Below are 18,212 nucleotides of genomic sequence, written 5' to 3'. Positions count from 1 at the left end.
AATGGAAAAACATTCCATGCTCATGGATAGGAAGAATCAATATCGTGAAAATGGCCATACTGCCCAAATTAATTTATAGATTCAATGCTATCCCCATCAAGCTACCACTGACTTTCTCCACAGAACTGGAAAAATCTACTTTAAATTTCATATGGAACCAAAAAAACAACCCATATAGCCAAGACAATGCTAAGCAAAAAACACAAAGCTGGAGGCATCACACTACCTGACTTCAAACTATGTTACAAGGCTATAGTAACCAAAACAGCATGGTACTGGTACCAAAACAGATATATAAACCAATGGAACAGAATAGAGGCTTCGGAAATCACACCACACATCTACAACCATCTGATCTTTGACAAACCTGACAAAAACAAGCAACGGGGAAAGGATTCCCTATTTAATAAATAGTGTTGGGAAAACTGGCTAGCCATAGGCAGAAAACAAACTGGACCCCTTCCTTACACCTTATACAAAAATTCACTCAAGATGGATTAATGACTTAAATGTAAGACCTAAAACCATAAAAACCCTAGAAGAAAACATAGGCAATACCATTCAGGACATAGGCATGGGCAAAGATGACTAAAACACCAGAAGCAATGGCAACAAGAGTGAAAATTGACAAATGGGATCTAATTAAACTAAAGAGCTTCTGCAGAGCAAAAGAAACTATTAGCCAAATGAACACGCAAGGAGGATGGTTGGTTGTGGCCAGCGAGGCTGAAGAAGCCGGGACGTGGGTCTCTGGGCCTTGGGAACCGAGCCTGTACTCACCTCCGCCCCTTCTCCCCGACGCTGTCCGCAGCCATGGCTCTACGCTACCCTATGGCCGTGGGCCTCAACAAGGGCCACAAGGTGACCAAGAACGTGAGCAAGCCCAGGCACAGCCGCCGCCGCGGGCGTCTGACGAAACACCAAGTTCGTGCGGGACATGATTCGGGAGGTGTGTGGCTTTGCCCCGTACGAGCGGCGCACCATGGAGTTACTGAAGGTCTCCAAGGACAAACGGGCCTTCAAGTTTATCAAGAAAAGGGTGGGAACGCACATCCGCGCCAAGAGGAAGCGGGAGGAGCTGAGCAACGTATTGGCCGCTATGAGGAAAGCTGCTGCCAAGAAAGACTGAGCCCCTCCCCTGGCTTCTCCCTGAAATAAAGAACAGCTTGACAGGGGGAAAAAAAAAAAAAAATGAACAGGCAACCTACAGAATGGGAGAAAATTTTTGCAATCTATCCATCTGACAAAGGGCTAATATCCACAATCTACAAGAAACTTAAATTTACAAGAAAAAACAATCCCATCAAAAAGTGGGCAAAGGATATGAACAGACACTTCTCAAAAGACGACATTTATGCAGCCAACAGACACATGAAAAAAGCTCATCATCACTGGTCATTAGAGAAATGCAAATCAAAACCATAATGAGATGCCATCTCACACCTGTTAGAATGGTGATCATTAAAAAGTCAGGAAATAACAGATGCTGGAGAGGATGTGGAGAAATAGGAACACTTTTACACTGTTAGTGGGAGTGTAAATTAGTTCAACCACTGTGGAAGACAGTGTGGTGATTCCTCAAGGATCTAGAACCAGAAATACCATTTGACCCAGCAATCCCATTACTGGGTATATACTCAAAGCATTATAAATCATTCTACTATAAAGACACATGCACATGTATGTTTATTGCAGCATTGTTCACAATAGCAAAGACGTGGAACCAACCCAAATGCCCACCAATGATAGACTGGATAAAGAAAATGTGGCACATAAATACCATGGAATACTACGCAGCCATAAAAAAGGATGAGTTCATGTCCTTTGAAGGGAACCATCATTCTCAGAAAACTAACACAGAAACAGAAAACCAAATACCACATGTTCTCACTCATAAGTGAGAATTGAACAATGAGAACACATGGACACAGGGAGGGCAACATCACACACTTGGGCCTGTCAGGTGGTGGGTGGGGGTGGGTGGGGCTAGGGGAGGGATAGCATTAGGAGAAATACCTAATGTAGAATTAGGAGAAATACCTAATGTAGATGATGGGTTGATGGGTGCAGCAAGCCACCATGGCACATGTATACCTACGTAACAAACCTGCACATTCTGCACATGTAGCCCAGAACTTAAAGTATGATAATGAAAAAAATGCATTTTAATTTAAAAGCAATGAGAGCAAAGAAAATGATGACAACCAAAAACTGCAAAATGAGATGTTTAACTAAATTGAAATGTATCAGTACTCATAGTAGATGTAAGTGGATTAATTCTTCTAAAAACAAAAATTACAGATTGGATTTTTTTTCATCCAGCAAAAATAAGAAATGGACAAATTCACAATCATAGTTTGAGATTTTCATACAACTCTATAAGAAACTGGTATAGATCAAATAGACAAAAAAATAGAAGGGATATAGAAACTTTTAATAAATTATGTTTGATTTGATATATAAAACTTTGCTCAAAACAGATAACAAATTTTTTTCAAACATACACAGACCATTTTCCAGAGAGATAATTCTAAATCAAAGGAATGTGAAAGAAAAAAAATCATAAAGTTTATGTTCTCTGACAGGTTATTTAAATTAGAAACCAGCAATAAACAGGTAGCCGCATAAAACCTAACAAGCTTAGAAATTTCAAAATGTACTTCTAAACAACTTATGAAATAAAGAGTAAGTCATGATGGAAATTCTAAATACTTCTTGCTGAATGACTATAAACATATTAGTACTTTTAATGGCAAAATCCACGATTACTTATGTACCAACATAAGGATTAGAAAGCCCCTAGAAAATCAATAATTATCTGTCTTAAGTAGGAGCAGTAATTCCTTTCCCTTCAGCAGTGATTGGTCCAGGGTGGGCACATGATCCAGCTCTTAGCCAATGAGAGGTCAAGGGAAACCTGTTTATTATTATTATTATTATTATTATTAAGATAGAGTCATGAGGTAAAAGCCTTTCATCCCACCTTTTCCTTCCTGTTTTTGTCAGTGCCCTGTGACCAAATGATGTGTGGCACTGCAGCCACTGTTTTGGGCAATGAGTTTAAAGACAAAGTCAACTACTGCTGGAGATCCCAGAGCAGAAAGATGAGAAGAGCCTGGATTCTTGGACACACTGAGCCCCTAGATGCCCACCTTCAGATGTTTTGCTATAAAAGATGATATTTCTTCTTTGCTTAAGCCGCTGTCAGACACACTGTCACTTGCAGTTGAAAATATAATGAATGCCATCACATTCCCAGTGCCATATTCCTCAGATTACCTTCCGAGAAGGAAACTAAAGCTAGCAAACCCTTGAAGGTACAGGGATCAGTATTACAGCTGAGGTGTCTGGACTTTTCCTGGGAGGGAAATGTGTTCAGCAGATCCTCCCATCTCCAATGTGCCAACATCTACCTATGATACTTACCTCTCCCTTGCTTTACATCCTACCACGGCTCCCCATTGCTCTTAGGACAGAGTCCAAACTCCTCACTTATGGGCCTGTAATATCTGGCTCCTGCTGGCCCCCTGGCATCACTAGTGACGCTTTCTACTTCATACTTAGACCCCAGCCAGACCAAGCTACTTTTACTTCTCGAATATCCTATCTCACTTCTAGGCCTCTGCATTTGCTAATTTCTCTCCCATTTCCTCTGGCTCTCTCTTCATCCTTCAGGCCTCATCTCAAATGTTGTCTCTTCCAAAAGGCCTTCCTTGGTGTCTAGGCTGGATTCTGTAACCCCTTGGGGCGCCCATTGTGCCTTGCGATTTCTCTTATTAAACACTTATTGAACTGGATTGTGATTGTTTTCATAACTGCTCTGCACTATGCTGCTTCCAGCTCTCTTTCCTAACTTCTGGCCCTGATTACCAAATGTGAGCTTAGGCTCATGGCCAGATTCTTGGCTGTAGACTCAAAGACAACTGCTTCCCATAGACCTATCCATCACTTTTTTGCAGTCATGTCTGCAGTTGGATGTGCTTGGTTTCTCAATGTGGTGACTTTTATCCTTTAAGTCCTCTTCTGGGCTTCACTTTCTCACTCCTCTCAATTATGGGAGGTCTAGTCCCTGTAGTAAATCTCTTATCCTAGAGGCTCACAGTAACTCTGTTCCCCTGACTGATACACAATCCAGAGCAGACACTGTCTCCTGGTTTTGGAAATGGAGACATGACCCAGAACCCCATCCAGACAATTCTACCCCACCCCATTCACAGTGATTGGTTCAGGCATGCACATATTACCCAATCCTCGTCAATGAGATCCTGCCTTAGGATTTTTGTTGGAAAGCCAGAGCAGTCTTTCTGCTGTGGTTTCTGAGCCAGTTGTTTGGAAGCCTGGAGCAACTGGCAATTTCTTGCCATAATGTAGAAAGGACTACTGGAGGATGAGGTCAACAGAGAGGAAAGCAGGATGAAGAAAGGGAGAGGTGCAGATTCCATGTGACATTGCTGAGTGCCTGCATCCAGCTTTGCCTGAAGCTAATCTTACCTCTAGGCTTATTATAGCTCAATTCAGTCATAGTTGGTTTTTTGTACCATCTAGTCAAAAGAGCCTGGCCAATGTGTGAACAATAACTATCTGTTAAATAAATGAATCTCAAATTGACTGTGGCTATTTAGGGTTTTTTTTTTTTTAATTTGTTTAATCCATTGTTTTCTTTTTAGAAGAAAAAAATAGAGGGTCAGTGTTACATAAAAAATGAATCCTAGGCCGGGCGCGGTGGCTCAAGCCTGTAATCCCAGCACTTTGGGAGGCCGAGATGGGCGGATCACGAGGTCAGGAGATCGAGACCATCCTGGCGAACACAGTGAAACCCCGTCTCTACTAAGAAATACAAAAAATAGCCAGGCGAGATGGCGGGCGCCTGTAGTCCCAGCTACTCGGGAGGCTGAGGCCGGAGAATGGCGTGAACCCGGGAGGCGGAGCTTGCAGTGAGCTGAGATCCGGCCACTGCACTCCAGCCTGGGCTACAGAGCGAGACTCCGTCTCAAAAAAAAAAAAAAAATGAATCCTAGATAGAATCCTAGGAAGGGATTTTAATCATCATTTAATCCCATACTTTTTATAATTACAGATAGGGAAATTGAGGCTCAAAGAGGGTATCTAACCTGCCAAGATCACATGGCCAGGTAGAGAATGTATAATCTGAATATGTTCATAAGGAAACATCAGACAAATGCAAAATGAGCATTAATCTTTCTTTAAAAACAAAAAGGTGGTAGGTAGGGTGAGAGTATTCCAGTATTTTTCAAAAATGTCAATGCCATATAAAACCAAAGGCTATGAAATATTCCAGATTAAAGGAGACTAAGGAGACATGAAAACCAAATGTAATATATGACCCTAAACTGGATTCTGTACTGAAGGGGAAAAAAACACACACCTTTAGGACATTATTGGATCAATTAACAAAATATGAATATAAAAAATTTTAGCTATGTTAAATTAATTTTAGCAATGTTAAGTTTGGTAAAATTTATCAAAATGCAGTCAAGATCACTCAGCAAGCCTGAATAAGCCAAATCCTATCCCCAAAAACATTAGACCCAAAGGATTTAAAATTTGATCAAACTTGTAAAGAACAGGTGATCTCTATTTTATATCAATTTTTTCATGGAATAAAGAAATAGAAAAAGATAAGTGTCTTAGTCGGTTTATGCTACTGCAACAGAGCACCTGAGACTGGGTAATTTACAAAGAATGGAAGTGGATTTCTCATAGTTATAGGGGCTTATAAATCCAAGACCAAAGCACCAGCAGGTTCAGAATCCAGTGAGGGCTGCTCCCTGCTTCAAATGGTGTCCTCTTGCTGCATCTTTGAGAAGGGCACAAATAAAAGGTGAATGCTGTGTCCTGACAAGGCAAAAAGAGATGAAATGAACACTGTGTCCTCACATGGTGGAAGGACAAAAAAAGCACTAGGATGCTTCCATCATCCTCTTTTATAAGAGCGCTAATTCATTCATGAAGGAAGATCTTTCATGACTTAATCACTTCCAAAAGGCCCCTCCTCTTAATACTATCACAGTGAGTATTAGGTTCCAACATACGAGTTTAGAAGGGGCACCTACATTTAAACCATAGCAATAAGCAATTTGTTTTTCATGTTTAAAATAACTGATATCAAAATGGGCATGGGCAGTTTAAGGAAAGAAAATTACAGACCAATCTCACTAATTAACATAGATGTAGAAAAAAAAATTTTTTTTTGAGATGGAATCTCACTCGTCACCCAGGCTGGAGTGCAGTAGCACAATCTCGGCTCGCTGCAACCTCCGCCTCTGGGTTCAGGTGATTCTCCTGCCTCACCCTCCCGAGCAGCTGGGATTATAGGTGCACACCACCACGCCCAGCTAATATTTTGTATTTGCAGTAAAGACAGGGTTTCATCATGTTTCCCAGGCTTGTTTTGAACTCCTGACCTCAAGTGATCCACCCACTTTGACCTCCCAAAGTGCTGGGATTACAGGCGTGAGCCACCACACCCAGCCAGATGTAGAAAATTCTAAATAAAATACTGACAAGTCATTTTGGGAGTGTGTTAAAGATAATAAAGCATAACCAAGGAACTTCCCTATCCTGTTAGTAGATCATAAATTCTGAAGGGCTATTTGAAAACACCTAGAGGAATTTAAAGGACTCATACTTTTTGGCACAATTCTAAGTACATACCTCAGAAACACTCTTGCACACATATATATGGAGACATGTACAGGAATGTTACATCGTTCTTACTAGCCAAAAAGGGGGCCTAAATGTTCATCGATGAGAAAAATAAGTTGTGTCATGTTCATACCATATAATAGTTAAAATGAATGTGCTAGAGCTATGTATTTCAACATAGATAAAACTTTAAAGCGGTGATCCCCAACCTTTTTGGCACCAGGGACCAGTTTCATAGAAGACAATTTTTCCATAGAATTGCGGGGTGGAGGTGGTTTGGAATGAAACTGTTCCACCTCAGATCAGGCATTTGAGTTTCACAAGGAGCATGCAACCTAGATCCCTCACATCCACAGTTCACAATACAGTTCTCATGCTCCTATGAGAATCTAATACCACCACTAATCTGACAGGAGATGGGGGGGAGCTCAGGCTGTAATGCTCACTCACCAGCCACTCATCTCCTGCTGTGTGGCCCAGTTCCTAACAGGCTACGGACTGGTACTGGTCCATGGCCCAGGAGCTGGGAACCCCTTCTTGAAAGTATAAAATCAAGTGGAAAAAAAAGCTGCAGAATTGTCTTTGTCTTTTCAGGCTGTCATAACAAATACCATAGACTGGGTGGCTTAAATAACAGATTTATTTCTCATGGTTCTGAAGGCTAGAAGCTCAAGGATCAGTGCAGCAGCTGATTCAGCATCAGGCCCTCTTCCTTCCTGGACAGCTGCCTTCCAGCTATATTATCACTCACATGGCTGAATGAAAGAAGGATCAAATCTCTCATGTCTTTTCTTATAAGGGCACTAATCCCCATTCATGGGGGCTCTCCCTAATCACCTTCAAAAGGCCCCACATCCAAATGCTATCACATTGGAGATTAGGGCTTAAACATTATTAACTTGGGAGTAGGGGGACATAAACATTCAGCCCATACAAAAAGGATGCATATATGATAAAGCAAAAAAGCATCCATAAACGTGGGTAAACATGTACATGTGTATGAAACATGTCAGACTAATACTGAATTTGTGTTCAAGATTAAAGAGGTCATTTGCAAGAGATATACCCTTGCTTTAACTGTATCTATAAGAGTTAATCTTTCCATAAAATCTGAAGTAAATATAAGATTAAAACTGATGAAGCTGAATGTTGGGTGTATGAGGTTTATTGTCTGCATGCTTGAAATATTTCACAGCAATTTAATTACACTTTTAAAAAACTAGTCCAAGATATTTTCCAAAAGGAACTCTCCTCTCTATGACTCTCAATCATTAGATTTTTTAAAACCATTCAAAAGGTGTAATGCCCTGAAAGGTTTTTAATCAGGCCTCAACATTGTATTAAATGAGTGGTGAGACTAAAGATTCTGTATTCTGATTGAACACTCAGTCCTCTTTCTCAAAGCACTGAAGCCATCTGCTTTAAAAGAGAAAAAGTACTCTTTTAGCACTATTAACCCACGTAATGTATCTTCAGACTAGGTACCCTGAGTAGTTAGTGGTGATTTCTGGTGATTTGGGGAAAGGAGTCAGCTACTAAAATAATTATGAAAAGTATGCTTCCGTTTTGAAAGTAGTTGAAGCAGGAAGAGAATCTATTTCTTCCCTGGGTAGAAATATAACAAGAATTTTAAGAGCTTTGACAGTTTCAGTCCCCATTAAAGCAATTGAAAAAGTTAGCTAATTGCTTTCTTCTTCAGGAACTGGCGCTAGGTTATTTAGATCACATCCCTCACTGAGAACAACAAAAAATACTGGATAACTTTAAAAAAGGAAAAAAAAAAAAAACTCTTTAAAAGCATGAGCAAGCTGACAAGTAAGCAATGACCAAACCTCGGGGAAAGGGAGATGCTAGAGAAGCAAATTGAGCCAATGCCTTTCTTAAGGGTATTGGCAACTCTCCCAGAAATGAACTTTTGTTTTGGCAGACTTGATTGAGCAAAAGGTTCAGAAATCAATACCTAGACTCCTAAGTTGGGAGTCTAAGAGACAACATTAAAATAGGATTTTTTTTTCCTCTGTGCTGAAAAGAGCAGAAAGAATCAACACCAATTTGCCCTGGGGAAATTGTGACCACAGACTGGCCTTGGGTACATATGTGGCCCAGGTTCATATCACCTGTGTGAGCCAAACTCTCACCTATGAATTCAACTTGAAGTGCCTCAAGATTAGCAGTACACAACGATTGCAACACACACACACACACACACACACACGCACGTACACAATTCCTTTCTAGAGAAAGTTACCTTTATTCTAAGCCTCAAGTTGTGTCTAACTTTGAGCACAATAAGCACATTCAAAAATAATGAACCTCATAAAAGAATGAGTCCATGAGTGAAAAACCAAATATCAGAAATATTTTAGAAACCGGAATTATCAAATATAAATAAAAGGAAAAGCTATGTTTACTATGTCTAAAGAAATAAAGAATATGCTTTAAAATATCTGCAGGGATTGGTAAACTATATAAAGCAATCTAGCCGATTTGAAAAATCAATAGAACATTTAGAAATAAAGACTACAGTAAGTTTCAATGGTTGGCTAAGTAGAAAATTAGATATAGCTAAGGGAAGAATTATTGAATTGGTCAAAAGGAGTGTTCAGACTATAAAACAGGAAAAGTAATGAAAATCATAGAAGCTATATTAAGTAAATAGAATGATATTTTAAGTGGTCTGACATATATTTAATCAGAGTCTCAGAAATGAGAGAGGGAATGAAATATAGGCAATCTTTGAAAAGATTGTGATGAGAATTTTGCTGAAGTGATCAAAGATTCAAGCTCAGCAAAACCCAAGCAAGATAAATAAAAAGAAATTCATACTTATTCTGTCATAGGAAACTATAGAACAAAAAAGACAAAAAAAAGTTATAAAAGTAAGCAGACTTTAAGAGATAAAGATTTCCTTCTAAGGAAGAGCAAGTAGAGATTAATAACTTTTCAGTAGTAACAATGAAAGCCAGAAGACAGTGGAATGCCATATTAAGCACACTGAAAGAAAATAGCTGCCTAACAAGAATACCATATTCATCAAAAGACGAATTTCAAGAATATCAATGAAATAAAGCATCAGCATATCACTATCAGACTCCCAAAAGGACATTTTACGGGATGTACTTAAAAAGAAAGATACCTCAGGTGGAGGGTCCAAGGAATGAAGGCAGGAAAAGTGATAAGCATGCGAGTAGACCTTAGTGAATACTGACCATACAAACAATAATGCTAGTGACTTGAGTGATTTTAAAAGATGACAGAATTTAAACAGCAGCAAAAGCAGCCAGGAGGGATGTAAAGAGACTTAAAGTGCTCTAAATCTTGTGTGTAATTCAGGAGGATGGAAAACTAGTTGTAAGCTTTAGACTGCAGTAAGTTTGCTTGTTTAGACTGCAGTAAGTTTGCTTGTTTTCACTTATTGAGTAATCACTAAAAGAATAGGAATGGAATATATAACTTCCCAACTAGGAAAGAAGGAAAACAAAATTATACAAAATAGTCAATATGTTTAAAAGAACAATAGAATGACTATAGTTAACATTAGCCAATTGTGTATTTCAAAATAGCTAGAAGAGAATAATTTGAATACTCCTAGAATAAAGAAAAGAAATATTTAAAGTCATGGATGTCATGATTATCCTAATTATATACGAATATACCAAATTATTGCATGTATCCTGAAAATATGTACATCTAATATCAATTTTTTAAATTAAATAAAAATAAAAGACAACAAGAACGGGAAAAGAAAAGCACAAACCAGGCAGGACAAAATACAATTAAAAAAAAAACCAGAATACTGCACTGCTTTGAAAATGAATAAACTACTGCCACATGGAAAAAATGGGCTCATCACACAAACATAACATTGAGGGGAAAAAAAACAAAAAGTCATGCGAAACATGATTCTATTTATCCATTTAAAAACAGGCTATGTAGGAAAACCTAGATAGGTAGTAAACCTACAATGGATAGCATAGAAATTATCACCAAAAGCAGGGGTGAGACAGAAGAATAGGGTCTTCTGGGGTATGTGTGTTCAATTCTTCATGGCAGCAATCTGGGTGTTTGCTTTATAATGATATATTAAGCTGCACCCTTTTTTGAATTTTGTGTGTGTTGCATTTCAAAAATAGTTTGAAACAAAGTTAACTAAGTAGTTTGATTACCCTGCCTCCTAATCTCAGCTTACCTTCAACAGTGTTTGCTTCTTTCCCTCCACAGACCATTTTCCACGGAGTCGTGCTCCTCGGCAGCTTCCTGATGTACTTTCTGGTATCCCTCCTGTACAATGCCACCTGTGTCACCTGCAACAGCCCCACCAATCCCTATTGGGTGATGGAAGGCCAGCTGTCAAACCCCACTTTCTACCTCGTCTGCTTTCTCACACCAGTTGTTGCTCTTCTCCCAAGGTTTGAACACTGGGGCTGTGTTTCTTTCCTAAAATTACCAATCTCCCTTTAATAAGATATTTTTAAAACCCAAGAGTCAGGAGTTTGGCTTCTGCTGGGATCCTTGAGGCTACTGTTTCAGAAACAGAGAGGTGGGACAGAAAGAACGATGAATGACCAAGGAGGCAAATAACATGGACTGTGGTCCCAGGTTAGCCACAAAGTAGTGAAGTCACCAAATCAGTGTGACCTCCGTTGTGACATCTATAAAATGGGAGTATCAATTCCTACCCTCCTGCCTTACAAATATTTTTGTGTTATAAGGAATTATTTTGAGAAGCTCTGTGGTCCTTTTTTGTATTAGTCCAGGAGTCTCATACTCAAATGCCTACAAGGACAGGCCAGCAAGTTCAGCAAGCCAGATGGCGTACAGACACTGGAACAAAGAGCTTCTCAGCTTCTATCATGGACACAAGGAAAGATCAAGTCAAACATTTCAGAGCTTCAGAGTTTTCCCAGAAATTCAAATTTTGCATGAAATTGCCAACATTTAAGTATTATTCAAATTTGTTTAAACACACACTTTCCATACAAGACCTGCATTAGACAAATTATCCATGCCCAGGGACTATGTCAGATATTTCCAAGTTAAACCCTCTACAGTAAATGTACCTTTTCCAGAAAAATAGCAAGAGCAACTATAAATGCCTTGACTTTCCTTGGAGCTCACTCTTAACATAGGCTCTCCCATCTAGTCTCTCATTTTGTTTTTGCCATGAGCTAAGTGTTGGGCAGAGCTATGGCTCTAGTACCCCGCTCATGGGACGGCTGAAGTACCAAGAGGGACCAGAATGTGTTCACAGGCCTACCACCGATCACAGTGGGAGCTAGGTTCTCCCAACTCAAAGGCCGGTGTTCTATTCTGCAGCCCACACTCTCTAGTCAAAGCAGTGAACTTGACGATGATGTGCCCACAGGCAAGACTTAGCCTCTTTCCATCCCTAGGATCTCACCACTCTGAACATCGCAATCAAGCCGTTTTATCATTTTAAGCGATAGCAAATAGACAATTATACAAAACTTTTTTTATCCCAAAATTAGATACCCATCAACAGGCCTTACTTCATTTAATAAGTTTGGTGGTTTTCTTAACCTCGTTTCTCTTGCCCCTAGGTTCTCTTGCCCCCAAGTTCTCTTGTCTTCTAACTTTACGTTCTCTCCATAAACAGCAATAACTGTCATGAATTTAAAAATTATTTTTAGCAGACGACTCTTCATCATAAATTCCCAGCCCAGACCTCTTTTATGAATTCCAGACACATCTTTCTAGCTACCTATTCGTCACCTCCACTGGGCATATTAAGTCTGAGGAAACTGGGAGACATTTCTAATTTAATTCATGATTCCACCCTCTATCACCAGCACCACCCCAGAAATCTGGGTACCTCTCTAGAGTTTCTTTCAGCAAATGCTACCCACTTAGGACAAAGGCAGGCCCCGAGGAATTATTCTTGACATCACCTGCTAACCCACACCCACGTCTAGCCTTTCACCAAGTACTGACAGTTCTATCCACCATGTATTTCTCAAACTCATCTATTTCCATTTCTACGGCCACTGCTACCAATAGACTATTACCCTTTCACCCCAAATTATTTCAGTAGTCTCCTATTAGATCTTACTCTTGTCCATTATCGTTGGCTCAAAGTGTGATGTCACCTATTTATAACCCTCCAAGGGCTTCCCAAGACCTTTGCAGTAAAGCACAAAAACCATAAACCTGGCCCACAATTCCTCCCTGCTCTGCTTGTGCCAACCCCTCCTGGGTCATATTCCCCTACTCTTGTCACCACTCCCCAAGCTTCAGCCATCGTGCCTAGGTTTGGATTCTCATCCCCTTGGCATGGCTACCTCCTATGCATCCTGCAGTTTTCAGCTTTAAAAGGTTACTCTGTGTAAACCTTTCCCCAAGCCACCACCTTCCTCCTCCATTCATTTTTTCAGCAAATACTTTTCAAGTCCCCACAATGGGCCAGGCCCCCAAAGGATTAAGCCATGAACACAAAAGACAAGCTTTTTGCTGTCATGTAACATGTGAATATAGTTATAAATGGAGGGGGCATTTCCTCAAGGAAGAAACATTTAAGGGCTGATAGGGTATGGGTTTGAGAAATACATAGCGGGTGGAACTGTCAGCACTTCCTTCCTTGAGGAAGAAACACTTAATTTTAGTGATCGGGTGTTTGACACTCTCATGGCCTTCTCCATTTATAACTATATTCACATGTTACGTGACAGCAAGGACCTTGTCTTTCCTGTTCATGGCTTAATCCCTTGGGGGCCTGGCCCGTTGTGGGAACTTGAAAAGCATTTGTTGAATAAACCAATAGAGGAGGAAGGCAGTGGCTCAAGGAAAAGGTTTACACTACGGAAATTCCAGTTTTGAAGCAAAAAGTCAAATATTTCCTGGGACACATACATGGCCTTACTACTTCACTGGGTGAGATGTGAGAGAATGAAAACAATTTATCTGGTTCCATGCGATCTACTGTAATTTTCAGAAATCTCTTGCCCACTGGCAGGGGTTGGCTGGGCAGGGGTGGGAGGGTCACCCTGCAGCTTTTAGACATAGTGGAAGAATAGGAGCCTTCCTGCTTATAAGACTTCAAACAAAAAATTTTTAAAGACTATCTTTGGGAATGACCTCAGATGTCCTCCAGGCCAGATAGATTACTTTTTAGATAAGGCAATGGACATCTGGAAAGTGGATGTGAGTTGCCCACTGCAACGGCTTGTGTATATTTTCTCCATACACCACATAGTTTTATTCACATTCTTACCCCTTTCCTTGCCTACACTTTGAACAGAGAGAAGATTCTAGACACAGATAAAGACTTCCAATTCCAGGCCGGGCACAGAGGCTCACGCCTGTAATCCCAGCACTTTGGGAGGCCGAGGTGGGTGGATCACAAGGTCAGGAGATCGAGACCATCCTGGCTAACACGTGAAACCCCATCTCTATTAAAAATAAAAAAATAAAAATTAGCCGGGCATGGTGGTGGATGCCTGTAGTCCCAGCTACTCAGGAGGCTGAGGCAGGAGAATGGCGTGAACCCGGGAGGCGGAGCTTGCAGTGAGCCAAGATCGCGCCACTGCACTCCAGCCTGGGTGACAAAGCGAGACTCCATCTCAAAAACAAAAAAAGACTTCCAATTCCAGAGTCTACTACAGACTGTATGCAGCTTGGCAAGGGTATAAAAACCTTGAGTCAGTCAACAAGGAGATCTGTTAACATCTCAGGAGACTTTGGGAATCTCACCTCACCTCTTGGGGCCCCTATTTCTTTATCTGGCAAATTGTTGTAATAGGATGACATTGTCAAGTCAGCAAGGCCCACAGATTCAAGAAAAGAATGTGGATTCTAAAACTATTTTAAAATCATCAAGTGTTACAAAGGCTTAACATGACACAGCAATTAAATTTGCCTAAATTGGAGTAGCCCAGAAATAGAATGCACTGCTTTGTGCATGGCAAATAAGACACAAGTCTTTGGATTCAGAGTGTGTGGTTCTGACCATAGCTCAACCACTGTTGAGTGGCTGTGAACAAATCATTAAATCTCTCAGTCCCTCAGTTTCCTTATCTGTACTCAGAGGCAAACTTAAGTAATAACCGCATGAGATTGTTGGGAAAATAAAATGAGTTAATAATGCATAAAGCACTTAGAATAGTCCTGGTGTATAATAAATGTTAACTGTTATGTTTTGTTGTTATTTTTTTGTTGAGCTACCCAAGACTAGAGGTGTCCAGGCATGGATTTAATAGCTAGGAGTGCAGTAAAGAGGATCTTGCCCTGGGCAGGGAGCTGGATTCTAAAGACCATCTTTTAATGCTGAAGTTTATGAAGTAATGGAAATCAGAAATATCTTTATTCTGTTATTTCCCACCAGATACTTTTTCCTGTCTCTACAAGGAAGTTTTGGGAAGTCTCTAATCTCAAAAGCTCAGAAAATTGACAAACTGCCCCCAGACAAAAGAAACCTGGAAATCCAGAGTTGGAGAAACAGACAGAGGGCTGCCCCTGTCCCCGAAGTGGCTCGACCCACCCACCACCCAGTGTCATCTATCACAGGACAGGACTTCAGTACCAGCACCCCGAAGAGCTCTAACCCTCCCAAGAGGAAGCACATCGAAGAGTCAGTGCTCCATGAACAGAGATGCGGCACAGAGCGCATGAGGTATGACTCATGCTCAGGGGACTCCCCAGCTCAACTCTCAACTGGGGAGCACCTGCTGGGGCCTAATAGGACAGTGGCCAACTCAAGAGGACAGACTGATATGTCCCGGTGCTCAAAGAGGGGCAGCCATCGCCGATCCCAGAGTTCACTGACCATATGAGGAGCTGCAGAAATCCATACAAACTCAACAGAGGCCACTCAATCACTGGCCCACGTAACCCTTGACCCCTTCCTTTTCATAGAGGAAACAACGTGCCAGTCTTATTCTTTTTTTCTCCAACAATCTTGACTTCCATGGAGGAAGCGCTGTCCCCAAGGGGTTTGACACAAAGACTGGAAACCCAGTCGGCCTTTAGTTTTCTGCTGCTGCCAGGCAGCACATTTTGCAAACAGTTTGGAGAAGGAGGTTGTTTTTGTTGCACTGAGTTCTCAAATTGGTTTAGCCCAAAGCTATTCTTCTGACCCTCTAGATAAGTGTAGCCTACAACCCAATGCAACTGGGCCATAAGTTTCCAAGATTCCAAGAAGTGTATCAACCCAGGCAATATCTCAGGATATGGAAGTCTCTGGGCTTCTTTACCCCTCAGTGCCCAGAGTTAAAGTTTCATAAGAGACTTGTGCACATAAGGGCTTCATCTCGAGTGTATTGTGGTGATGGCCTAGTTGGGATTAACATCCCTTCCATGCACAGCGAGTTGGTTCTGCCTTTTGTCTGTAAGCCAAAGAAAAGCCACGTCTAAAAAGCTACTACTAAAAGCCAGAAAGAAAAGTGGATTTGAACTCAGTGTCACAGACTCTTCTGAGGGTTGTAGGGTCACAGCTAGTGTAAGAGGCATGAAGAATAGACATGCAAAAGGGAACAGGTGAACCAGAGACCCCTGTTTTGACTGACAGGCCATATGTCCCACCATCTGGGGAATCTGACAAGAGGACATAGGTGGCACTCTTTTTTAAAAAAGCTATTTATTGTATTTATTTTTAAATAAAACTGCCATCCTCATTCAGCTCTTAGAACAAAAGAAAAAAAAAACCTGTAAATCAGGAGATATAAGCACATCCGCACCCAGAATAGGCCCATATGATAAAGCAACCCTGAGCTTAAACAATGACATTTTCAAGGGTAGAGCTCATATGAAACCCCACTCAGCTTATTCCAGAACACCACCCTCTGGAAGACACTGGCCTGCTTCAGTTAGAGGAGTCAGAGGAAGTGTCACTTCACGGGGAAAAGGAGGATTATATAGACTTCCTATCCCTAGAGGTTATGTCAAATATATAAAAGAGCTCAAAACAGTGTTAAAAGAATGAACAGTAGAATTTTAATAGGCTGTCAAGAGAAGCCAGGTCTGCTGTGGGAAAGTATAGCCTAACCCTAGTCTTGTAAAATAAGCCAGAAAGGGTACTGAGCCACCTTAAGCTAGTACCTATATAGTAGGCAAAAAGGACAGAAATAGATGCAATAAGTGTGGTGAGTCTTTGAGCCTATGAGTCGTGCCATCAGCCATAAGTTGACCTATCACTCGAGAACCTCCTCAGCAAAGATGCCAGAAAACATTCAATCAAGTTGGCAAATGGCACAGGGAGCTGGCCTTCTGACCATCTTCCTGGCAAACCTGGACTGGAAGGGCCATTTGCAGCACCGTCCTGGAGCCAATATACTGTTTCACTGCCTCTGCCACATAATGATGTCAGCACTAGCCAGCTGCTGGGTATTTGGAGGAATCCTGCATGAGGACTGCCCATGAAGGGACAGGTACACATACCAGGCAAAGTGGTGATGATGTGAATTGTTCCCAGTAAGGGGACTGAGTGAAAACTTGGAACTCAGGCACCCCAATGTTTTCCCCAAACAATTTCTGGCTACTACTAAAAGCCAGAAAGAACAGAACAGTGGCCTCAGGAGATCTGAGTTTGAATTCTTGCTCTGCCTCCATTCTCTCTAGGATGCAGGCAGCTTGAAGCAGGATGCCACACCTGCAAGTTGGTTAGAATTGCCTTTCTTCCCAGGCTTGACATAGGTATTAAGTCAAAATTACATGAAACCCAGTGGTAAAAAGCCTCTGAAAGCTGTAACACCTTCAGTAATAACAAAGGGATTTTTATTTCAGAGCTAAGGGGAAAAGAGATTGAGAAGTTGAAAAAAATAATGTCTTATTCTTTTCCTAAGTTCCAAACTATAGCCAGCATTTTGATGCTGCTGTTTTTCTTGTATGACCAACCACCCCAGTTTGCCTGGGACTTTCTCATTTTTAAGAGTCCCAAATCCTAGGAAACTGGAGCAACTGATACAACTGGTCACCTACTCTTGCCCCTCTGTAAATCAAGCCAACTGTGACCATCCAATGTGCCATCTTACAGGGAAAAGTTATAACAACTATTCCCCTATAACATAATGCTAATGATTGTACTTAGTACATTTTTATACTTTTATTATGTTTTACTGATTGGAAATATGTCATCCTTTATTAAAAATAAACGTGGTTTTTCATAGTTGCCTGTCAACCTAAGTTCATATTATTATTCTTTTATATCATTATCACTAGTTCTGAGGACTTTCTCATCCCCCCATCCTCTTCTGCATTCATTCATTTATTCATGTATCTGTCCAATAAATTTCTGTTAAGCCCCTACTAGATGCCTGACAATGTGCGAGGTGCTGTGAGGAGCTCAATCTGCCTTTCAGAAGCTTACATATTTGTCGAGAATCCAACGCCACCAACCCCCACTGAAAGTACGGAGTATCAGGAACATATTCAGCTATTGGACCCAACATGAAAGTATGACAAATCAAAAGGGCTGTAAGAATTAGAAGCAGTACATGCAGTCTAGAACTCTAACCTGGCTACTACTCTCCTCCTGGAAGCCCAGCACCAACCTCAAATCAAGATTGATTTGGTCCAGCACCAACCTCAAATCGAGA

The 18,212-nt window shown here is 40.9% G+C and overlaps 1 protein-coding gene and 1 pseudogene across 2 annotated transcripts in view; both read left to right on the top strand.

Moving 5' to 3' along the window:
* Nucleotides 1–17,790, top strand: part of ATP10B (ATPase phospholipid transporting 10B (putative)) — a 274,240-nt gene extending 256,450 nt beyond the window's left edge. Inside the window, exons 25-26 of the mRNA XM_025389215.1 lie at nt 10,888–11,075; nt 15,005–17,790. Of these exons, the coding sequence (XP_025245000.1) occupies nt 10,888–11,075; nt 15,005–15,452 (636 nt within the window). The 3' untranslated portion in view covers nt 15,453–17,790. The remainder of the gene's footprint in view (nt 1–10,887; nt 11,076–15,004) is intronic.
* On the top strand, nt 806–1,173 carry LOC112626845 (annotated as a pseudogene). The gene has a single exon (XR_003119967.1). The product of XR_003119967.1 is annotated as a 60S ribosomal protein L36 pseudogene (transcript).
* Nucleotides 17,791–18,212: the final 422 nt, after the last annotated feature.

The sequence above is a fragment of the Theropithecus gelada genome, chromosome 6 (genome assembly GCF_003255815.1).
Source record: "Theropithecus gelada isolate Dixy chromosome 6, Tgel_1.0, whole genome shotgun sequence".
Lineage (NCBI taxonomy): Eukaryota > Metazoa > Chordata > Mammalia > Primates > Cercopithecidae > Theropithecus > Theropithecus gelada.
This window is presented reverse-complemented; position numbering and strand designations above follow the sequence as displayed.